The sequence below is a fragment of the Nymphalis io genome, chromosome 18 (assembly GCF_905147045.1).
Source record: "Nymphalis io chromosome 18, ilAglIoxx1.1, whole genome shotgun sequence".
NCBI classification, from domain to species: Eukaryota; Metazoa; Arthropoda; class Insecta; order Lepidoptera; family Nymphalidae; genus Nymphalis; species Nymphalis io.
This window is the reverse complement of record NC_065905.1, coordinates 7,891,920-7,917,996: the sequence shown is the minus strand read 5'-3', so window position 1 is coordinate 7,917,996 and position 26,077 is coordinate 7,891,920. Positions and strand designations below refer to the sequence as shown.

The 26,077-nt window shown below is 34.8% G+C and overlaps 1 protein-coding gene across 6 annotated transcripts in view; it reads right to left on the bottom strand.

Moving 5' to 3' along the window:
- Positions 1-26,077, bottom strand: part of LOC126775702 (uncharacterized) — a 109,029-nt gene that overhangs the window by 22,138 nt on the left and 60,814 nt on the right. For 5 of the 6 annotated variants that reach the window (XM_050497772.1, XM_050497770.1, XM_050497767.1 and 2 more), the window contains 9 exons: positions 12,873-13,031; positions 6,676-6,886; positions 5,873-5,998; positions 5,401-5,568; positions 3,937-4,104; positions 3,199-3,324; positions 2,118-2,325; positions 1,880-2,042; positions 94-233 (listed from right to left, as the gene is read on the bottom strand). In XM_050497772.1, coding sequence (XP_050353729.1) covers positions 94-233; positions 1,880-2,042; positions 2,118-2,325; positions 3,199-3,324; positions 3,937-4,104; positions 5,401-5,568; positions 5,873-5,998; positions 6,676-6,886; positions 12,873-13,031 — 1,469 coding nt within the window. Of the gene's footprint in view, positions 1-93; positions 234-1,879; positions 2,043-2,117; positions 2,326-3,198; positions 3,325-3,936; positions 4,105-5,400; positions 5,569-5,872; positions 5,999-6,675; positions 6,887-7,122; positions 7,241-12,872; positions 13,032-26,077 lie in introns of those variants that run through there. The other variant, XM_050497773.1, reaches the window with a different exon arrangement.

Genomic DNA, 26,077 nt, shown 5'->3' with positions numbered 1-26,077 from the left:
CTACGAGTACTCAGAGTCGGCTCACTGTTTTGTAACACTGCAAGAAAAAGGTAAACTTTAGGACTGGACGCTTTAAATTTATATTATAATTACCTTGCGAGCGTTGCAGCCTCGTCGTGACACCTGCAGGTAGTTCGGGCTCCGGTGCCGGCCTCGGCCTCGCGTGCCGCCTCGGTCGCGGTTTTCGTAACAACTGTTTGTAATTTTCTGCTTTTTTCGATAGATAGTAGAACCTGTGCGCGGAAGACGACATTACCGAAAGAACACAGTTTGTAAAACAGCTCGCGATGATCAATTGACACAGCTAATGTAAACCGTTTCTCTTATCATAAGAGATAGACAATTGTCTGAATTAAAAATTACTGCGATAATTTCGCGATTAGAACGATAATAACGATGTTCTTGTTATACATAATCAATATATTATGTTTTATTTACTTTATTTATTTATTTATTACAAAAACTTATAGGAAAATTCAAATGATAGATGAAAGGTGAATGGTAAAGATGACTAATGTAACGACAAGGTTTTTAAACGTAAACGTTAATTATTTATATAACGAATTAATGAGAAAAAAGGCGACGTCATATTTATACCTGTACGGTTAGAAACAATCGTGTCAGTGACTTCTAATTCTCTAAACTCTTTGTAATAAAATAATATAACAATAATAATAAACAAATCTTTAAAACGCAACGTATAGCAATAGAGAGCCGTGATGACCCAGTGGTTAGGAGATGACAATCATAACCGGTGATTCCAAGTTCAAACTCAAGTAAACATCACTGAATTTTCATGTGCATAATTTGTTTATCATCTCGTGCTCGCCGGTGAAGGGAAACATCGTGAGAAAATCTGAATGTGGCGGATGAAAATCTGCCACGTGTATTTAACATTGGAGCACGTGGTGAAGTGAGCTCTAAAAACCTTCTCCTCGAATAAAAGGAGTGGATTATTAACGGGCTGTTTCTGTACTGTTGTTAAAGTAAATATAATAATGTCCTCCAGACCGATTTCGGCTACGGCGGCCAATCTCAAGAGAGATTAGCCAACTACGCAGGAGATATTATAGTGCACAAGTGTGTGCGCAAGCACAGGTGCACTCTCTATTCCCTAACTCTCATAATCCGATGGGACGGAAATCCGACACGACGGGAAAGAGTTCAGGCGCAGGACCAACGGCTTTACGTGCTTTCCGAGGCACGGCAGTGTATACACTTTCAACTTCCAGACCCCGGGCTGCTAGTGAGAATTTTCTGAGAGAAAAAGCCAATAACTTTTTACTAGCCCGACCTGGGAATTGAACCCAGGACCTCCGGGTCAGCGTCCTTATATCTAGCCACTAAGCCAACGAGGCAGTCAGTTAAAGTAAAACAACTATACTTTACTTCTATAAAGCGAAAAAACTTATTATAAGTTAGCGACTACGAATGTATACGCCAGTGGACAGAAATGTATTTTAGTAATGTGTGTATGAATGTATTTTTTTATTAATAAGCGAGTGGCACCAATCTTTACTATATTTAAATGACAGGAGAAGTAAAAATAAGCAAACCTTCAATTTACATACATCATGAGATTTGGTAATATCTCTGCTATGTTACGCACTACAAACAGTTCTTGATATATATGTATATCTATAATATGTCACTATTCCACTCGACTACTTTCATCCACTTTAGTTAAGTTTTCACCAATATTAGTCAAACTCGCGCCGCTGGAAATGGCTATAGTACAATATTTATGGTATAATATCTGTTAACATATACATCAGATTAAATTTCTGTTGCAACTCCTTTGCGAATCACACACACGTTTGATTTCCGTGAGACACCTTACGAGTCATCGCGGCAGTGAGACGCGACGTGCTCTGCGTACCTAACACAATCCCGCACGCTCTTCCTCGGCAGGAAGGACGCTATCTGGCCGAAGTTCTTGGGATGCTGCAGGTACTTCTCGCGGAACAGCTCCCGCTCGCCCTGCGTCCACACGTTGCGCAGCTGCAGGCCGCGGTACTCGGCCTCCATGTCCATGCAGCGCTCTGCGGGCAGGGGGCGGGTTAGCGTTCGGCGCGGAGGGGGGTCGCTGCGGGGGGCGGGGGCGCTCGTGCACTCACTGTTGGTGTCGAGCAGCAGCGGGCGCGGCTCGCGCGGGTCGCGCAGCAGGGGCGGCACGACGGTGAGCGAGCGCATCTTCTTGTCCTCGTGCTCCTGCTCGTGCAGCCCGTCCGCGATCTCCTCCAGCTCGGCCTCCGACTTCACGCGCGCGCCCAGCCGGTTGAACCGCTCGCGCTCCTCGCGCTGCTTGCGGAGCTCGGGGAACACCTGCCGGCCGACATGCCTTACTGCTATTTGCGATCACGCAAGCGACGCGGCTTATTCGTGATATGTGCTCATGCGATAACATTTGTTTCATTATTCGATTTGTAATAGACAAAATAACATGAAATTCTAACAGTATGATAATTATTAATATTAATATTTTCAGGGCTGACGGATAGTTTTATTTTTTATTTAGATAGTTAAAAAATTAACGGAGCAAGTGTCGATATATACTTTTGTGATTGGAGAAAGAGCAAGAGTCCCTTGTGCCTGTAATTACACTGGCTCACTCACACTTCAAACTGGAACACAACAATACCAAGTACTGCTGTTACCACACACTCATCAAATATTCTACCTGCGGTAGTATGTTGTAGTAGTAGAATATCTGATGAGTGGGTGGGCTTCGTGCAAGCTCGTCTGGGTAAGGTACCCAGACGAGCACCAGTAAAATATAATTAATATAAATAAATATCATATAATTTGATCACTAAATCTGACTTGAATCACAAGCGTGCAACAATTTGCTCCAGTATCGCCGTAAACAGACATAATAGTTCTTTTTTTTTTTTTTTAGAATAGGAAGGTGAACGAGCATAAGGGCCACCTGATGGGAAGTGGTCACCAAACGCCCTTAGACATTGGCATTGTAAGATATGTCAACCATCGCTTACACAGCCAATGCGCCACCAACCTTGGGAACTAAGATTTTATGTCCCTTGTGCCTGTAATTACACTGGCTCACTCACCCTTCAAACCGGAACACAACAGTATTGCTGTTTTGCAGTAGAATATCTGATGAGTGGGTGGTACTTACCCAGACGGGCTTGCACAAAGCCCTACCACCAGTAAAGTTCTAATAATGTGTCTGCTTACCTTCTCGAAGAATTCCCTGTTTCTGGCGTCCTTGGCCTTCCTCTTCTGGCCGAGCTCCAGTCGCTCCACGCGCCTCATCCACTCCGAGGCGCGCCGACTGTACTCCTCCGTTAACGCGTCTTCGCGCTGGAAATTAACGATCGTATCAAGTATGTTCCTATTGTATTGTCCTGAATACAATTAGAAATCTGATAAATTTCATTTTCTTTACGGTCTCTAAGAAAATAGTTACTAACAATTATTAGCTAAATAACTGATATTTTTTAGAAAGAATAACTTGATATATTTTTCCTGGCGCGACCCAGGGTTCGAATGTCGAAATCTGAGATCACCTTGAGCTTGAGCCTTATAAGTTAGCCACAAGACCAATAACTTCTTAAGATCCCAATTTCAATGAGATGACGAGGAATATTCTCATTTACCAGCAATCAAATCATGATAAATTTCATAATTACTAATAAGCTATATATAAGAACTGTTACAAGTTCAAGGCAACAAAGTACATTGTCGAATTGATATTTCCTGTAATGATTTGATACGACCTTAGAAATAAATTTAAAGATAGTCTTTCAACCAGTACATAAATATTTTTAAATTAATATTGTAAGTGAGAATCACTGTACGAAATACAATACTGGCCTTTCTCGAGTACTCCTTAGGGTTGAAATTCTCGTAACCGGTAGAATTTTATTAATCAATAAGCTAGTGTAATAATAAAAATATTAATAATAACCATACCTTCTCCGCCTCGGCTCTGATCCGGCGCAGATGGTCGGCGAGGCGCTTGCGGAAGGCGCGATGCCTGCGGATGTTGTCGTGGTACACCAGCGTGTCCTGCGGCTGGTTGTACAGCGGGTACAGCACCGGCGGGCCGAGGTGCGCCAGCACCGCGTGAGCTGCGCCCGCCTACGGTGAGACACGTTATACGTAAGGAGTTTTTTATGTAAGTTATCATAATGTTATAAATTGAGTGTGAGTTTGTATATTTGTCTTGTTGGTTCATTCATACATTCCATTCCCTCAACTGATACTCTTATATTTGACTGCTCTATGATTTGGATCAGTGATTCTAACCTTTTTTTTTGTCGCCAAAGAAAAATATAAGTTGCAAAATTATTTAGTTACCTATACACACTGCGTAAAATAGAATACGAACCCAATCAAATTTTATGGATTTAAATATATATTCCTATTGAAAGGATTTTTTTAATCATATTATTTAATAATATTAACATAATTGTCTAAAATTTGGCGTCACACTTTTAGAATTTCGCGGCACACAAAATTGCCGCGACGCAGTGGTTGAGAATCACTGATTTAGATCATATTGAATTGTGGCTGCTTAATAATATAACATATGTTTTAATAATAAATAAAACATTTTAAAAACATATCATGAGACTAAAATAAGTATTTAAAAAATTCTCATTTCTCAATATTAGGATATCATATATGTCTTGGGATGCGATTACAATTTGTCTAAATCGGACTTGTTCGTAACAATGACCGACACGGTGATTATTTACAATGGAGACAAGCCAACTGCGCAACGAATGGATGGATGCTAGTGAAGGACTTTTTATAATATTCTGAGGCAACTATTTCTTGAGAGAGAAAGCAATAACTTTTTGTACAAGTTAGGGACCAGATCGACCAAGTGTCAGCTCATTTAATAGCAGATAAACCAGCACTAAAGTAAAATTGCTAATTGGGACACTCGTTATTAATTTTGTAATTGATATAAAGCTGTAAGAATATTTGACGAGGTTATTTGGATATAAATAATAACAAATTTCCCTTGCTTCATACAAGACTTTCGATTTAAACTTCTGTTAACTAATTTTGCAAGTTCAAACTACGCCAACCACAGACGGTAAAGAGACAAATAAACAAATCTGACATTGGATTGACGTGTTATCATTGGTCGAGATCTTGAATCATCTCTGGTATTCATTATGAATCCGCATTTCGAACTAAAATTAATGTGATTTAAGTAAATAAATGGAATAGTATTAGTATGACATATGACATTATAAATACATACATACAAATATATATTTATCAAGGACTATTTATATTGTATAATATAGAAGAGCTTTAAGCTGTATTTTAGTTTTTGAGATTGGAATGGACAAATATTACTTAAACGCTATATATTCTTGAGAGTACAAATAAAGAGGACAAATGTTTAGGATGCCGTACCCTCTTCCTGTTGTCGGCGTATATACACTGAGCTAGACTCCGATGCCTGGGCGGCGCCTCTTCCGGTTCCTCAGCCCGCGCTGGCTTCGACGCTGTCTGTTCTAACTCTTCTTGTTTTTTCTTCAGTTTTAGTAACGTCGTCTCCGATAACGTCATTTCTCGATCCACCTGAAATTGATAATCATCTCCTGTAACTTCTATTATCTATAAAACTTAAGACTTTAACTTATTTGTCAAGGGTTTAAGCATACATACGACCCTAAATTTGTATCTTGTTTACGATAGAAATATAATCTCAGAGTTTTTGGTAAAGAATTATCTGGAACTATGCAAGTATAAGCAATCGTGGCATCAAAGTTTTTATGCTAATTGAGCTGTATATTTAGAATGAGCTACTTTCCGACGAATTGTAGGACTGACTAATTAAAATATTTTACCCATTATGGCTATAGTGTGAGGAAGAACTGCTTACCTTAGAAATTTGCTGTAGTAAATCATCTTTCGTTGTCCGAAAGCTCTGGTCCTCGATGGTGGGTTCGGAAGGCGGATTTGGGGATAACACCTCCACCGAGTTGTTGTAGGAGTTCATAACCGACTCCTGAAAGAATTAAATTGTTATTTATTATTCATAATTTATATAAAAATACAATAAATATACATTCTGCTTGTAAATTCTTCGAAGCTTCGTAGAATTCATGCAATTTCTGATTCCACGTGATAACATAACGTAAGTTGAATGAATATATTTATATGATATTTTATGATTATTTTGTCAAATTATATTGCTTGGGAACTCTAAACTATCTAATTGATTGATTGCTGTTTTGCATATTATATTACCTTTACTTAAATCACTTTATCAATAATATTATTGTAAATAAATAATTAATAGACAATTTTATTACTTAATAAGCAAATCGTGTTTTAAGTCATCGCGTTTTGAAAACAATGAATACTCATTATATTCGATTCAATGTGATGACTTCATTATTTATTCTTAATTATTTAATTATTCAATGAAATAGCATTAAGTAACACTTGATAAATACTTAACTTTATAACGACTACTTACACGCACAAACCCACATGATAACGGACATTTTTTTAAATTAATAATCACACAGAGAAAATTGCATTTTCTTAATTTTCAAACAGTGTGTGAATTGGGCTGATTTCATTTGGCATTGTTATAATTACAAAGACGAAAATATGTATTTCGAATATTATAAAGTCGTACCAGTGTGTTTAAATAACAAAACAACATGTGATCCATACCCGTGTGTCAACCCTGAGCTGCTGATGTGGTGCAGGCGAAGGCCGCTCAGCGGCGAGGCGGATCTTCTTGAAGGGCGGAGGATCAGCCGGCGGCGGATGGTGCGCTGGCGGCGCCGGCGGCGGCAAGTACGCTGAGCCCAACAGCGACATACGCGCGCCGGACCGGTACTCGCCGACCGCGCCGCCGCCTCCGCCGCGGGCATAGCTGTCCCTGTAACCACGAAGATACAATTCGTTAATCAACAATCATAGACAGGCCAGTGGGAAGGTTACTTACTCAACTACACGCATCGAGTCGAACATGTAACTATGAATCTAAATAAATAATCATACTTCGTTAATACCTTTTAATATTTCCTATTCCATCATCAATACATATACAAAATGTACTGAATTTTCGAATTCTTATAAACGGCATACCTTTTACATACCTTAAAACTTATTTACCTATTTAATTAGTACTATTTAGTCTACCCAGCGAACTACTGGTACATTTCACATACTACGTAACAGTCTTGTAACGTATCAAAATGTCTGACACTGGAAGCGAAACATAACCTAATTTCGAACAAAAACGTGCAATATTGAACAGCAGACCACTCGAGTAAATAATGGATGTGTGTCACCACGTGTTATCATATGCAGAAGTGCCAGTGCAGTGGATCAACTTCACGATTGACAATCTCGTTATCAACGAAGTCATGATCGATCGGCTGACATTAACCTTGTTTCTATAAATTATCTATGTATTAATAACAGAATAAAATAAAATGTCATCATTTCTAGGAATATAATATGAAAACGTCAAAACATTTATCCAAATTAGGTATAGACTTACGGAAGACATTTGACGCATTTTGTAATAAGATGACTTTTTTTTCAACATTATAAAAGGTTTTATATTTATTTAAATATTTACATTATCGTAATGCACTGAGGCCTTATTTTGAGATTTTTAAAATTTTCCCATTTTTGTTTTAATTAGACATTTAAAAGTCGTTAGTATACAAGGATTAATCAATACATGAATTCCGTATGAGGGTTACCATATATACTTTCATAATGTGACAGAGAAATAATTCTGAAACGATTGAAAAATCTAGTCAGCTTAATCAAAAGAGTATATAGGTACGATGGAAAAACTGACTACACCAGTTCGGAGCAACCTTACATATACATATAACCGAAGCGGCAAAAATAAGAACCGTTCCAAATTTGCTAAATTAAGATTTCACATTTCATCTTTGAAGCGTTCGCATGGTGACGTGGCGGGCCGCAGTGCTGCGGCGCGGGGGACGAGGGAGAGCCGGGAAGGCCAAGGTTGCGGGTGGGGGGCGCGTATAACTGTAGCAGAGCAGAGCGTTGTTTATTTTTTATTGTTATTCCACACAGGTTGCGACTTGCGAGCGCGTGTCGACAGTACGATGCGTTAAATTCGTCAGTTATTGATGAATAAATATAGAAACAAATCCTAAGCTATTTGTTTTTCTTTTACTTTCTGTTATCTACAATGGTGTATTGAAACATTTAGAAATTAAGATTCTCCATAGTCCCATCCTAACTTTAAGTTTCCGAAGATACTTCTTATAATTAGTAATGATTCTTGATGTAGAGAGAAGAATGGAAAATCGAATTTAGAATAATGTTAAAAAGATAACAATGTCTTTATGTTTACTATATCTTATGCAAGTAAAATCGTTTATTTTATCGAAACTGGATACCAAGTCAACATTCTCTGAACTCGTAACGTACCGAGAGAAATGGCTCCTGTACTCGACTGGCTTGTCTGAGCCACACGTAGCCCCCGCTGAGGAGGTGGAAATTCGTTGATGGAAAAAGTTTATTTACTTATTCGAAAAAAAAAACGTGCATCAATGGTTTATGTTTTGGCAAATCGCGAATAGATGGTCATCGAACGGAGCGTTAAATAAAAACAAACTTGGCCGATCGCCAACCGGAGCACGTTATGAAAGAGAACGGGAATAAATACGAAAACTCTCGAGTTGCTTTGAAAAAACTAAACCGTTCGTTGGTGAAGTGATGTCTGACATAATTAAAAAATATCACTTACTTTGGACATCACACAAATATATGAATATCACTAAACAATAAACGGCGAAAATCTATAGAAAGTTCAAGTGTCTATGTCTGTGATTTCAAAATAACTGGCTCTTTTTAAGTTAATATATTTATTTATAGGCATTATATACGGGTAACGGATTTTCGTCAAAATGACGCCACGCTGACGAGGCGCGGCGTGGGTTTTGCTAGTGACATAAAATGCTAGGTTCGGTTCAAACTTTATTTTTTTAAGTTATTTTATTATTTCTTCTTGGGTGCATCCAATACATCCTATAAAAGCTAATTCTGTATTATATGTAGGTAATTTTACATAGTTCTAATTTAGCGTTCAACGTTAATAAAATTTACTTTATTCAAGCGAACTCTTATAAGTAAATTGGAAACGTCATATTAAAAAAATATCGATGCGAAAAGATATTGAACGTAAAGCTATTATATTATTGGTTCGGGGAGTAGATTCTATCGAAAATAACCGCCAAGAAACACAACAGCTGTCCGATTTGTCAAACGGCTTGTCAACTATGAACAATTAAAATTGAATAACCAAACATGTACTTAACTCCACGCTTTTTTATCATTAATACTATCTTGTATTAAGTAATGTACAATGTTTTTGTAACACATGATTTAAATTAATTAATTCTAAGTCATAATCGTTACTACAACATTCATATGACCGCTACTGCGTACTGGCTTCGAGCAAGACTTTAAAAAATAAAAATCAATTCACGTCTTAAATTGAATATTTTGCTAGTCGGTGTCGAAAAATCTGTATTTAAGTGGAATCATAATTTAGTAGATGTTATAATACAAAGTGAAATATAAAGTATCAGTCGATAAATGCCCCAAATGCCTCCTCTAAACTCTGATTCCAATCTTGTGAGATTAATATAACAGATAAATACGATATAATAAAAAAAATATTAATATAGTTAAACGATTTATGCTTAGAAATAAATTATTTCAAATATTTTGTCTGGCTGCTTACAATGATTTGTAATACGTACAGTATAAGAAAAACCCGACTTTAGAAGGTCACTTTGATTTTCCTGTAGATAAACGTATTATAACTCATAAATAATAAATACAATTTTTAAGACTTCTTACAAGACTACTGAAGTTTAGGTTTGAGGCTTTTTTTTAAATACAAAAATAATACTACATCAAACACAAACACAAGTATAAACATTATACAGCAAATTAATATTACGAAAACAATAACAGAAAAACATTTAAACCGATAAACAATAGTTGTTATTCCTTTTTGTATAAGTTTTTAAATATAAACGACAAAGACTTTAGTTAGTCATCTCTTCATAAACAATATTACGAAATAAGGACAACAAATGTTTCTTGTTCGAAATACGAGAAAAAAACCGTACGTGGTTGCTATCTTGATTGAAATAAGATCCGTTTTGTGTTACGAAAATCATATATATTATACATACATTGTCAGACGGTCAGTGATGCAGCCGATAAACATAACCTTTTTTTATAATATAGATAAGCAGGCGAGCAAATGGGCCACCTGATGGTAAATGGTCACCAACGCCCATATACATCGCCAATGCGCCAACAACCTTGGGAACGTAGATTCTATGTCCCTTGTGTCTGTAATTACACTGGCCCAATAACCCTTCAAACCAGAATACAACAATACCAAGTACTACTGTTTTTCATATCTGATGTGTGCGTGGTACCTACCCAGAAGAGCTTCCCTACCACCAGTAAGTAATAACCGTGCTTTTATAAAATAGCCTTCGCAACTATTTCTTTTCGTTTTTCTTTGAGCACTTTCTTCGAGAAGGCTTTATCTAGTATTATCAAGTCGACATTAAACAAGTTAGCCTCGTCAGTTCCCCTTCGAGCTGGAGATCTTCGATACGGGCGAATTCGAATATATTTTCGTTACTTTAGACGGTTAACGGTTGAACCGTTGGAATAAAAGAAAGGAAGATATTTAAATTCAACATATACATCAGTGTTTTTTTATTACTATCGGTAGGCATATTGTCAAATGAGAAATGGGCCACCTGGTGGTAAGTGGTTACCACCGACAATAAACATTGGCACTGTGAGAAATATAAATCATTCCAATTGCTCTTGTGCTTGTAGTTACACTGGCTTACTCAAGATTCAAATCTAAAGACGACAATTAGTAAGTTTTGCTTTTTGGCGGTAGAATATATACTGAGTGGGTAGTACATAACCAGACAGGCTTGCACAAGACTATCACTAAGTAAGAATTAACTGTATAAATCTCAAATTCTACGATCAACGCAGAACGCGATTTAATTTCCTTTATCATCGTTTAGGACATTATTTACGTGTTTGATTCACGTTCTAATCTTGTTTCTATATGCTCTGGGTTCTTTGCTAACTGATCTAATGATGTCTAAGTGATGGTTAAAACTACCGATAACTCATTTTGTTAATTAATATTAATTAATATTAATTAACAAAATGAGTCAGCCATTTTAGAAGATTATTATTGAGATCTTGTAATGGCTGTAACATTTAAATTAGATAATTTAATTATTAAATTTATAATGAAAATGGTTATGGTAAAAAGTAGAGAAACAACGTTAGTCCCACAGCTGGGTAAATGCCCCTTTCGCCACTCTGGGAGTTAGAGCAGAAGAAGGTTAGGAACTTATTTCACCTCTTAGTTCACTGCAATTTGGTAACGTACCACAGGTACGCTAACTTTTCAATATATTATTATAAAAAAGTAAGCACGCACATAATCATTGTTGCCTTGCCCGAATTTGAACTGACGATATTCGGTTAAGAACCAAACATTCTATCCACTGTGCCATGTCGTTTCCTTAGCAGATAGCACATCTATATACCAAATTACTGATATCAGTTACATAGATACCTCTAGACAACCTATTGTTAATACTTGTTATCACGATGATATTGTTTCTAGTAGTCGAGGCCAACAATCGTTAAACACAAACTCAATATACGCATTTAATTTATACACTATAGTCATAGTGTGTCTGAGAAGTCTGATAATAGAAAAATACAAACAAACGACACGCCTGATTATATATCATTACGTTATAATAATGCATTAGTATGATCAATTGTCGTAAAATACTTTTCCTTTGATTATCAACGATTTGTCTGAACTGACTCACTCACAGTACTCTCTTCTGTTGACATAACTAGGGACTAAACATATTTTAAAATAATATGCGATGAAATTAAATATATATTTTAATTAATGACACCAATGAAAAAGCTATTACTTATTTTACATAATATGTAATCTTTTTATATTAAATAGTTAAGATACATATACATATATATATATATATATATATATATATATATATATATATATATATATATATATATATATATATATATATAATAAAGTACTGGAAAGGAACCATTTTCAGAATTAATCCACTGACACTATTAATTTTTGATGCACAATTTCTCATCTTCTCATCACAAAATGAGATCTCGTGATGAGTGGTATTTCGCTTATATATAGGTGGTGGTGGAGATTACAGACTCGGCCTAGACTATTACGTGATCAATCAACCTCGTTTAATGGTATTTCGTTTCCGGACCAACAATGGCACAATGGATGGCGTGGGTAAATCTCTCAGCCGCAAAACAGTAGAAAACCTTTATCTTAAATTCCCACATATTACCGTAAGTGGGCTGAAACTGACTATAATATCACGAGTTATGATGTTTCAAGCCGAACCACGATAATGGTTATCATACTTCTCGTTTATGTGAATATTTTTGTTCGTCACAAACATAGGAACGGAGTTATAAAACCTTCACTGGTGACAGTGGGTGACGGGAAAACTGGTGCATTTTCCGTCAAGAGAATCGGAATTGTTTCAAATGATTCAACAAGGAAATGCTGGCGTGGTAAAGCTACCAAGATTTTAAAGGATTTTTTATTTTGTTTTAAGCGCGATTTATCTTCTTGTATTATATTATAAGGATGGGGAAATTTACCGAAGTAGGAGGAGTAAAAGAGACGTAAGTATATAAGTAAAAAGGGTATTATTGAAATTGTTGAAAATGAAAACATTGTTTCTGTTCCCTTACATATTAAAATAGTATGCAAATGATATACACACCTGTATGACAGCGCAGCGGATCCATACCCTGGCTGGTGCAGACGCAGCTGTGCGGGCGAGTAGGGCGGCGCGTAGGGCGCGGCGGGCCTCGCCGGCGCCACGCCCGCCTGCTTGCCGCCGTACGCCAGCGCCCCGTGCCCGTGCTCACTCTGTCCGGGCCTGAAACCAACAGAAAACATTACTAACTACACTTATACAATATTTATAACGTATTTAAAGACAGCTTCGTATAGACCCTTTACTATACCTTTACTTACAATTACAACTGCTTGCTTACTCCAAAGCAAGTTGAAATCATAATTATGCTTTAGTACTATACTGGGATTTAGTCGGGAGGTCCCTTTAAAATAGCCTTCAGAATTAATAAGTAACTAAAAAGGTTTTATTTACTCGCTAAAACCAATGTAGAAAAATCTGGATTGAGCAAACATTAAACATCTCGGAATCGAAATGAGTACTCATCGGTATTCGAGACAATTTGACTGTTCCGAAGAAGTAATGAGGTATAACGATTATATAAATAATGAAACAATATTTTAACTAATTGTTATTATTAGTGAAAAATCTTTCGGCATCGAGACGGCATAAATAATGACCCTTGTTACCTAGCGGTTCCTATGAATTAATGTTTTCACGGTCAAGATTGTGAACACTATTTGACTGATACATTAACATAATGGTTTCATATATCAATTAATTAAAGATACAAACATTCCGGTGATAAGTTCCGCTATAGCTATATAGCTATATAATTATCTTCGAACAATAAAATATTTAGATTCATACAAGTTATTGTTTTGACTTTGAGCGCTTTGCAGCTGAATAAAGATCATCAAGTATCACTGCTGTTAAATGCAGGTGATCTGATGTCGGAGGCTTTTGGTTTTTGGATAATAACTCGTATTTATAATATATATTAAAGTATATTTAGATTTATTTATCTTTTAACCGACGTCATATTGAGTTTATCGCGATTGATCACAAAATTTTAAGACTAAAAAAACTTTATTTTACTAGTCTAATTTTTTATAAAATGTACACGAAAAAACAAAAAAAAACCGAATTCATATATCTCGTGAAGGTAACTTGTCTATTATAAATATACTATGAGTAATACTGATTACAATAAACGTGCCACCTGAGTAATCTACTGAGTATTGAGTCATCGTTTAAAACTATAACGGTATAATCGTATTGTTTTCCTGGTGACAATAAACCCCTTAATACTAGCTAGAAATTACTTAGGTACTCTTAATTTTCCTCGTCATGTTAGGTAAATAGTACTCTTCCTTTTTTTAAAACTCCTTTAAAAGATTACAAAAGGATTATGTTAGTCTATATTATTCTTTTGTATACAGTGTTCATTATTATATTTAAATAATGTCGTCAGTTCTCGGTTTAGTGGACATTTCGTACTAATCGTGAACATTCGACAATTCAAAAGCATCTATGATCACGTAATCATCCATTTGACTAAACAGTTACAGCCTGTGAATGTCCCACTACTGGGCTAAGGCCCCCTCTCCCTTTTTGAGGAGAAGGTATGGAGGTATCCACCACACTGCTCCATTGGGGGTTGGTGGAATAAACATGTGGCAGAATTTCAGTGAAATTAGACACATGCAGGTTACCTCACGAGGTTTTCCTTCACCGTATAGCACGATGAATTATAATCACAAATTAAGCACATGAAAATTCAGTGGTGCATGCCCGAGTGTGAACCCACGATCGTCGATTAAGATTCACGCTTTCTTGCCACTCGGCTATTATTTAACTAAAATGTGCACGAAATAAACATATTATGTTTAGCGAAATTATTCGTATTTCCTAACCTTGGCGCAGTCTTGTTAGTTCAGTTCAAACGAAGCACAACTAGACAAAAGCTTTCACTAGCACGCTTTCATATAAATGTATTAAGACATACTAATAATACAGAACTTTATTTTTTCTTAAGCGTTCTGTTGTCTGCGATCTCTGTTGCTTCGGATAAACTTTTCATTTTTAAGTGAAGAACTTCCCTTTGAATGCTTTGATGGTCAAATTTCCTGATTTTGAATTGAGTGCAAAGTTTTTCTACTTAGTTTCTACCGAAAGTGGTTTTACGTATGTCATGTGTTAATCGCGCTCACTTCTTTTTAGTTGTTTATGTAATGTGTTGTTACATGTAGCGCGTTTTATTATAAAAAAACTTTGTCTTATAAACAAAAACCGCTTTATCTCTAAACGACATTCAGAGGGTAGTAAGTTTGGCAATGTTGTCTTCTACCTTCGAATGTCAAATCAATAATGTCAGAAAGAGATAAATCAACGTTTAACTAAACACCGCTGGCAAGTTAGCGGTGGTGAACTTCGGTCACGACCAAATTTGGTATACAGGATCCGTGCTCATATTTGATGTGATTCATGTAATGTCTATATGAAAGATTCATTTTTCTTGCCTCAAAGTATTAGTATTGTTTCTAATAGCTACTGTACACAAAGTTTCCTTTGTAACTAATCGATTCGTCAGACGTAGGGTTGAACAACATAATCAATAACTAAACTAAACTAAATCATTATATTGAACATTGAAAGTATATTTTAAAATCCTTTACAAACAAATTTAACAATATGCTACAGTGAAACAAAAAAATTATACCGTCGCTTTCTAAATTTTAACTGGAACTTATTTAGTCACACAGTCAAACTTAAACGGATAGTCGCCAATTTATTGGTTTTAGTTCTATTTAAAATTCCATAATACAACATATATAACGCCACTATCTTAATAGTTGTATTAGGGCATTCAAAACTGTTACTCCATATAAATATGTATAGACAGAAATATATATATGAATTAGGTATTTCAAACGTTCGTGACAGCTGGCAAGTGGCATCCCTATACAAATTGCAGTCGATGACTCAAATGTTGGCCGCCGTGAGTCAGAGTTAACGAACCTTTGGCAATTAGTGGGTTTACACGATGGAGGAAAATTAAAATGTCGAGAACGAAAACTACCGACATTATTGAGACAACCTTAATAATATAGTAAGGCATTTTGTGTCTTAAATTATATATATAAACATTTTTTATAAAGATTTAATCCTATAAAGAACGAGAACCGCTTTTAATGTAAAATTAAAATACCTGCTAATGTAATTCCGAAGGGTTCGGTTACATCGGCTTAGTGTCTTAAATGTAAAGTTTATTGATAAGATAAAGTTTTGTTCCTTTTTTGTCTTTCACATGCATCAAATAGGAGTCTGGTATTTGACTTTTTTGTCAGTTTAATTCCGAAAAGCTGCTAATTTTTTAAACCATAACTCATAGTAATATACACTATGTGTACAAATATATGCATATATACATATATAAATATAATGTATGACTCGACGTATATATCTTTCAAACGAATATCAATCACAATAAAGTAAACATTTGTCTCCATTAGTATGAAACTATAAATTTCATTGAGAGCTCCAGTCATCTAATGACCCAGTTTATAAAGCTGACCTATAAAAGTCACAAAACAAAAGCAATCACTTAAAACCACCAATCAGATGAGTTGTAAATTCGATTTCATGATTCCGAGAACCAATGTTTACAGTCTGTATTATCTGTGGCCTGTGACGTAATGTTACCGAAAAGCTTTACCTATGAAAGTAAAAGTTATAATAGCTACGTAGCTATTTGTTTATCGTGTTTTCGTTTTCAAAATTCAATTATTTTATCTGGACTTTTCGTTTTAAACAAGGTTATTTTTTTATATAAAAAGACCGTTTACACGATTTACGTTTAAAATATATAAACATATCGAAATCAAATTGAATTCCCGTATCTCTATTGAATAGAAATACAGGAAAAAAAAGAACGTTTTACTATTTTTTCGACAACAACACTTTTGACAGTATGTAGTATGTCAAGTTTATATGTATGTATATATTTTATTTCTTAGTTAAACTTTTATTACCAACGATGGCAGCGACCCTAACATATAGAAATTTCTAGAAGTCTCTCGATGTGCTAATAGTCGCTAATACACACTACGAAGTATGCCGTTATATCACTTAAGGCTGTGTCGTCTTTAACGTTAAAAACAAGGTAGCTAGCTTATTTAAGATCGAAATTTAGTTTTTTTTTGTGTTAGATATAAAAAAAATAAGACGTTATTTATAATTTATAACTTTTAAGATGTAATTAATTCATGAAAAAAATATTAAAGTTTACACGACTTTCTCATTCTTAAAAAAATAACGTGCGTATCAAATTTATGAAGTCGAAGTAGGTATGTTGTGACTAAGCTAGCGGGTTTCGGGCAAGGTCACTTTAACGTTAACAATTAAATACATGAACTCATAAAGGTATGCTTAAATTATTGCATGTATTATAATTATTTAAACAATGTACGATAATTTAATTCGGTTAAGTTAGACATGTATCAAATATTTTTTGTTTCATAAATTATTTATCTTGAATTAACAATACAATAACCACCTATAAAGGGTTTCCTCATTATGTTTTCCTTAACATCATAACCACATGATTAATTATAAACATGCTGCTTGCCCGTATCTGATCCCATGACCTGTGTTAAACATCAAAGTGTTCTATCGACTATGCCCTCTCGGCTCGATCATAAAGGCAAATATTAATGTGTAGAAAACTTTACATCAGAAATAGTGTAGTTAGCATAGTGTAGTTTGTACATAAGTACGAAGCTGTTTCTATTGTTCAAAGAAAAATGCATGCAACCCAAGCAACGGAAGCACATCATTATTTATATTCTAATAACCCACGTAGGGTTACACAATACATCTTATATTTATAAAAATAGCAATAAACAATTAACATCCATTTGTGACTACTATAAAATAAAACTAAAACACGTCATACGCAAAACGTAACAAATATCTGATAATTTTATATCTTAATTCAGCATATTATCAATAAATAATTTCGGACCGTGTTTACTCATAAATGAACTATTCGTTGGCACGTATTCGTTTTTAATTACGAGTGTGTTGACTCCATGTAAACAAGCACTTCCGGTCGCGTGCAATAATACACGGTATGCGGGGTATGAAATACTTTGTATTATATAAACGTATAGCTTACTTGTATCTATCTATCTTATTGGGTGTCATAGGAGCCGACATAGAGAACGGAGCGAAGAGCACTTTGCGAAACCAACCCCGCAGCAAGATATATCCGATACAGTAAATGGTATCTATTAATAGCCGTAAATCACACTCCATAATTCATTTATCAGAAAACGAGGGTAAAGAAATATATCATAAAATAGTGCTAAAGGCGTGTATGTAAAATTACGAGTTTCGAGTACACGCGATACCAGTTTTCATTATATACACATACACACGGTTATTATGTTTTCCTTCACTGCGAAACCAGTATTGACATTCATCAGTTATTACGATGATTAAATACCCGCGTAATTCAATGTCGAATCGGAGCCTGCGATCTAGTTCTAATATAAATAAATAAATTACAACATATCTTAATGCAAATAGCGTTAAATGTTGAATTATATATTAAAAGTTACATATTTATAATTATTTCCAATAACTTCTAAATTCGTCATTTGTCAATACAAATTAAAACGTTAGCTTTCTATGTGCAAACAAACATTCATACAAATGGCGTGAATGTCATTCAAATCTTCATTGTTTTCACCGTAGTCGGTTAAAATAACAACATTAAACAACACACACAAAGAAGACTTAAGATGAATGCAGCGGCAACGCATTTGAATCAAATTAATCGTAAACATGGAGTGAATAACCGGACGAACAGATTATCTATATATAGAACGGCCTGTTTCAGTTTGTTTCACGGTCACAGTGTTATCTGCGATCTTACTAATGTTGAAAAGAGGTGAGATTTGTTGATTTATTTTGAACGTATACACGTGAAAATTACTTGTTCGATTAATATGGAACTTTCAATAAATAATAGCGTCTAGTTTCGACATTGACAATGGTGATTGTATTTCGATATTTAATTATATGCACGAATTGCTTATAAGGTCACACTTAGTTGAAGAGGATGTAACGAATGCTGATTGAACTATGATATAGTTTATAGAGCACAGCTTAAATGAGAGATTTTTGAATCTTTGTTTAAAAATATTTATATATTTTTAAAGATGAAATACAGTACAATACCTAATCCCTTTTGAATTAATAACAAGTTCTTCAATTTATTAGTATCACAGTATGAATACTGAATTTGAGTCAGTATAGTAAACGTAGCTATTATTGGGGTCGGGGGTCGACGCAATGTGTAAAGGATTTAGCAGCGTTTTCGAGCGACCGCTACACGACGCCAGCTTTCCTTGAGAAAGTTTTTGCTGATGTATTGGTTCTCCGCCACGAATCGGCTTGTATGCCGCTTACGTGCTCGATTGATCGATATTTTGGATTCGAGTTTGATGCTTCATGACACCATAACTATTATATTTATATAAATGTCTATTGCCCGCAACGATCGCTCTTTTAAAAGCCCTGACCTATAAAATACCCTATTATCTCATAATAGCTAAATGAAAACGACTATATTGTGGCAGAGTCGAAATATATATTTCATTCAGTTAGCTGTTACGAGCATTTGAAAATGAAGTTTTCATTGAAATCTTCAATCTGGAACACGGAAATAGCAAACTATTGATGTTCGGAGGTAGAAATTCTGATGAATGATTTGTACCTACACTACCAAACCGGCCACAAAACCTTCTTTACTTAACGTTGGTTTTCGAGGCGGCTCTTAAAAGGGCTGACATCATTTTACAATGTAAATCCTGCAGTTCAGTGTCAAACAAGCACCGATCCACGCCTTAATTATATAGTTACTTAAGTTTAGTAAATCTTGAACGTTCAGCTTCATCCCCTAGGACTTCGTAATCCTACACATGTATATTACCCAGCGTATTCTATCAGTGAGCTTATCTCGAAATTTGAATATATTGTCATATTGTTGGTTACAAACTAAGTAGTAATCCTAGTTCAATGTAGAAGCAGCTAAGCGTGCCAGCCGATAATAATTACCTACTAAATAACTACGTAATTTAAATGTTCATATGACTTCGGTGTCTTTTATATAGAGCTTTTGCACGCTACTGACCGTCACGCTCTTCGTCCGAGAATAGGGTTATCACTCATATTAATATAATACTCAAACAATCACTTTTATTTTACACAGTATCTTGAGCAACAATTTTAAAACTATCCGTGATATACCACTGATTAGAAGACTCTTGACCGGACAATTCAGACCCGGGCAAGCATCGCCATCTAGTGTTCGGCGATGAAGGACCTGCGTAGTCGGATGAAAATCTGACACGTTTATTTATCAACCCGCATTGGAGTAGCTCCATATCTTCTGCTCAAAATATAAGAAGAGGAGACCTTGGCCCGGTTGTGGGCCAGGTAGGTTTTACTTTAGGTACTATTCATGAAATGCAATTAATGCTGTGGTGATAATTTCGATTAGCTATAGTACGTCTTTTATATTTCAAGGTCGAGTCAAATTAATAAAAAAGCTTTTATTCATCTAAATAAAGGTGATAACCTCAGTCATAAACCGACGTTGCAAGTGATCCAACCTGACCGACCGGGAACCGATCGGAGGGTGCAGCGCTCAGAGGTCAGCTGACTCACTCCTATTACGATAACCGATAAAACAAGTTATTTCAATGTCAAATTGAACTCATTTTTAATACAATTACGATGAACGTGTAATGCATTTATCGTATCGTATAACAGATGCTTAATAAAGATGGACGGTTTGTTATTTTTAATTTTTAGAGAACCAATTACTACTACGCGTATTAAAATTATTAACAGTACTGTTAAATTGTGCTTATGTCACGCCGTCATGCCGAATGACATAGTTTTGAATATATCATGGAATAAGAGACAGGATACATATATCTTTTGTAATTACAATTAATATGTAAAATACATATTTTAACATAATAAATAGTCGACAAGCCTTTTTTTTATTGAATTAACATATTCGACATTGTAAATGAGTTAAATATATTACATGTAGGGGTATAATGCATGTAAGTCGGTCAGTGACCGCGCCTCTGTGCATTTTAAATATTATCAGAAGACATATGACGCACGAACAGTGAACTAATATTGACAGTACCGAGCGAAGTACGCGGAAAATATCTTCCCATTTATAATATTGTTTATTTTCCGGGTTTAATAAACACTTCACAATGTATAGCGAAGTGGTTGTTAAAATGAATGTCTCTCGCAAATGTTACCAGTTCGATTCTGATAATGATAAGCGAGTGAACGTTTTGCCAGTAGTGTAGTGTTCGTTAGCTACATTAATATTCAAGTTCCATTAAAAGAACAGACGTACGAACAGATATTTATTTTTAAACAACGTTGATTTTTTAACGATTTCACTTAAACAGGTCGTGTATAGCGAGTGCATGGATCAAATGCAATCAATCTTATATATGTTAAAACTACTTTATATGCCAAACACATTCATACAAAAGTACATTAAATATATTTAAATTAAAAAAACTGACATTTTAAATTTATTATTAAAATGTAAATTAAGAATAGAAACGTGTTTTTGCCTTAGAAAGAAATTACATAAGATATATATTTATGTATTAAAATGTGTGAAACACGGCTATCGCATGTGGTCAAAGTTCACGTATTCTCTATAAACATCCATAGCAATAACATAACAGTTTTTTAATTTCATTTAAAATTAAGCGTACAACTTGTGTTAGGATTGAGAAAGACATAGTAGTGATACCAATAGCTCAGTGTCGGGATCGAACCTGCGACTCTCAAGTCGCGTTCAGTATATTATTGAGTTTAAGGCATAGATATGTCATGCCAATAAAATGTCACACAAAACATTGACACAAATAAAACCATATAACATCTAGGATTAGCCAAAGATTAGTTCACTAAACAGGATTTGTAGTCACATATACTTTAATTAGTTTATAATAGCATTATAAGTCATGGGTACGGAGAGGTCAGGTTTTAAAATAATTTAATCCCATCTCGATCTATCGGTTGGACCTTTTCGCCTAATTCACTCAATCGGGAATCCAAACTGTGACGTAAATACATACATCTGACTTACAAATTTTCTGGATATTATTATTATTTAGCGGCTCAATGTATCTCCATTTTTATCTATATAGTGGAACTTTGGAAGTAAAAATAAAGTGGATATAAGTATTATCAATAAATATATAATAATCAAGAACTATTTGTCGTGCATAATTTAACAGAGCTATTAGCAAACCGCATGGAACATGTAAATAAGGTTTCATTTATTTTCCCTTTCTATCATTGGAATATTCTCTAGACCAGACAACGCTGGCAACACTGACCAAACTCTGGCATTGATAAACCAAAGAGCACGAGTATCCGCGAATGGCCGATCTTAATAAGGCCAATGGTCTAAGAAACAGTCAAGATTATTTTGGATACTCCGGTTTCCAATGACGGATCGTGTCTCGTGACTCATAAAAGCTGACACGTTGACATCCAAAATGTGAAATTAGACCCGTACACGTGTGTGTACCGCGATATCGTTGAAACTTTTACGAAAACAACTTACGTAAGAAACCTTATTTTATTTCATGTGTAATGTGTATTGAAAATTAAAATGTAGTATAATCACAAATACAATCAAACATTAACCTTTTTATAATCTAAGACAGTTACGGCTATTTAGTTAAACACTGATTTCGCCCTTTCTCTCATTATGAATTTGACATTTGAAAGAAAAAGACAAAGCATTGTTTAATTAATTAGCCGCTAAACAACGTTTATAAATAATACCGATAGTTTATAAATAAAGGTTTCGTCATATCAGCTTCAAACAATATCATAAATAACACACTGATTCATCAAGATTTTTTAATCATCCAAAAATTTAAAATATTGCCTTTTTTATTTTGATCTCTATTTAATAAAGTTTTATATCGAACAATGGAACATTTACCATAAGGTCCCGCTCTATAGTAAATATTCCATTAATTCGAATTCCGCACGAAGTTTAAAAATGTTGCAAATATGTTGTTCGTGGAGTGCATCAACGTGCCGTTAGCGACCCAAAAACAAAAAGCGATTAAATTTTAAATGTTTCAACCTTCAAGGCGGTAACTAACAATATTCAAGAGCGTTCGAACTATATACATTCATAGAATATGCATGCTAGTGGCCTTTATTGAAATTTTATCACAGTCGAGATAAATCGGTAAAGAATTCTTTCCCCTTAGAGATCATTTAACTTTTTTTACGTTCATAACATTCGAGCTATTTTATTGCAAAACGGTACCTAGTTGTGTCCGCTATTTCTTAGACAGTTTTTGTTAAATAGCAAAACGATCAAACGAATTAGGTTCTATCTATAAAATGGTGCTTGATTGTATCGTGTATTAAAATACGCTATCGATGGCAAATTATTATAGTTTTATTAATGAACTTATCATTAAGATCAGACTATTAAGTTTCACCTAGTTGATATTCAATAAAAACTTTTAAATTGCATTTTTGTTTAATCTTTGCGCTAAAACGAATGAAATTAAATAAACTTGTTTGTATTGTAACCATTGCCAAAAGCATGCACGAAAATTCAGCTCATTCGGTTCAGTGGAACTGGTTTAATTGCAAGATTCGATCGTATATGCAACATAACATTTGAAGTTGAATTAAACATTATAAAATTTGGAATCCTACTAACATTATAAGCGCGAAAGTTTGAGAGGATGAATAGATGAATCTTTTTGACTCTTTCACGCAAAAATTACTGACCGTATATGGGTGAAATTTGAGACAGAGATAGCTTATATCCTGACTTGACACATAGGGTACCTAACATAAAGTATATAAATAAAATGACTTTTCATAATCCCAAAGGCAGTGGAGTAAAATAACTACCTACTTTATAATCAAACAAACTATTTCATTCAATTTATTTTTACTGTATGTCTACACGTCTTAACGGTTACGACTTCCTTTAGGAGTTCGCTCGTATAACACTATGACATCAAAGAACGTGATGTCCCAAAATAGCGTAAGGAAAACTCTCGTACGAGGTTAGCCGATGTTTCGAAGAACTTTTGTTTATATATAACTCCAAGCTAGCAGTAGTAAGTATTCGAACCTACACATTTTGTTACAAAGAGATACGGATAGGACTACTCGGTGTACTCGTATCTAGTTCTAGGTTTAAATTGTGAAGTGTTAGCCCTCACAGTGTTATACAAACGGAGAAGAGAATAAACAGCGGGGTTGCAGTAAAATGCAGGGACTGTTTCACTCGTTTCTCGGAATACTGCACTTGTGTCTGACTGCGAACAAAAATAAATACAACACTTTCCCAGCCCGCATTCAGTAACGAACCACTCAAAGCGTTACGTTCGCCGAGCGAAATTGAATCTTAATAATTTGATGCAACGCCGTAAATCGATCGGATCGCGTCGCTCGTAACGACGTTTTACATCTACCGAGCGATGCGTCACAGAATGGCGGAACGGGTCATCGTGCTAAGCTACGTCGCTCGTATAACAACTTTGTTGATTCAGTATACACGGTGTAGGTGTAGCTGTGGTTGTACGCTGTTGCCAGCCCGTCGCTCGCGAAGGTCACTCACTCGACGACGTAGTGAACGCATAGAACTATAGATTGTCGGTACAAGTATCGCGTCTCGTTTGATCACTTTTGTCGTCCATTTGTACTCTCACATTAATCTACTATAAATATTTGTTTTCGAAAGTGTTTCGCGATCTTTGAGAAACGATAGAACAATGTTATTTTTGGAATTTCCAGAATATACATAGTATATACGCTTATTTGCTGTTAAGAATGATTTTTTACTTTTTGTCGCCGTTTATTGTCGAAACTCGAAATCATGTATTTTTTATATTCTCCAATTTTGTAACTTTAAATCTAGCGCACATTGAACCGAATAAATCGCTTAAAATAGAAACTGCACGATATATTTTTTGCTAATCTTTATACCGATGGCACGCTTTCTATTTTAATTGTGATTCTCAGAAACTGCGGAAAATTTACATGTATTTCCGAAGTCGTCTGAATTCTATAAAAACAATATTTCAACGTTAATCGCGGGAATTACTAGGCCGATTTAAAATTATATTCATCTTAGACAGTCCTTTTAGTTATATATTTATTAGAGGCTGTTTATAGGCTATATAACTTTACGCTACAGGAGCGGAGCAGTAACCATAAACGTCAATCAATCTAGTAAAATGTACTGGCCTATAGTTAATGAAATGCACTTCTTGTCCATGAAACAGGCATTTATAGTTCGAATTAAATTCTTGTTATAAACTATATTCATTAAGAAAAGAAAAATTCTAATAGAGGGTAAATTTGTGACTTAAAATATAACATACAATTACGTTGGGTGTCAAAAAAGAAAAAAAAAATGCGAGTTTAGTTTATAATGAATGTTTACGAAGCATATTTATCATGAAAATATATACGTCCAGTACTGTATTACATACTTTGATGACAGATTGCAAACACAAACATAAAATGCGTCATTTTGATAATATTTATGTTACAGGAAATGACGCGTAAATTAAAACGCAATAACTTCGTATTACACACCTTATGAATAATTATCATAATATAATATATATATTTGCATATGATTATTTGATACAAATTTATTTACTTTATCTAATGGAGTTCCTGATCTAATGGCAAAATATTATTTTAACCCTAACGCGTTCTTATATCTAACTAATATTATAAACGCGAAAGTTAGTTTGCTTGTTTATTATGCTTTCACTTCTTAAATAATTACTATTCAACCGATCATCAGTTAATTTTGCAAACACTTTGTCAGGGATTCAGAAAAGGATACAGGTAACACCATTTCCCTCCTTCTCTCACGCGGCCGTAAAGTAGTCATGTATATGATTAACTTAAAACTTTGTACAGTAATTATTGTCACATATCATTTGTGTGAAGGTTTCTGACGCAGTACGTCTTACAAAAGGTGGCGGGCATAGCGTCGATAATTGCTTACAAAATAATTTAAACAGGCTATGCGACGCATTCCTGGCATTAACAGTGTTTTATAATTGAAAAACAATCTAATTAAATATCAAGTCGTAACATAAAATTAATTTCATTTGTCATATAACTGTCATTAGCGTTTATGTCAGTGGTTTTTATTATCT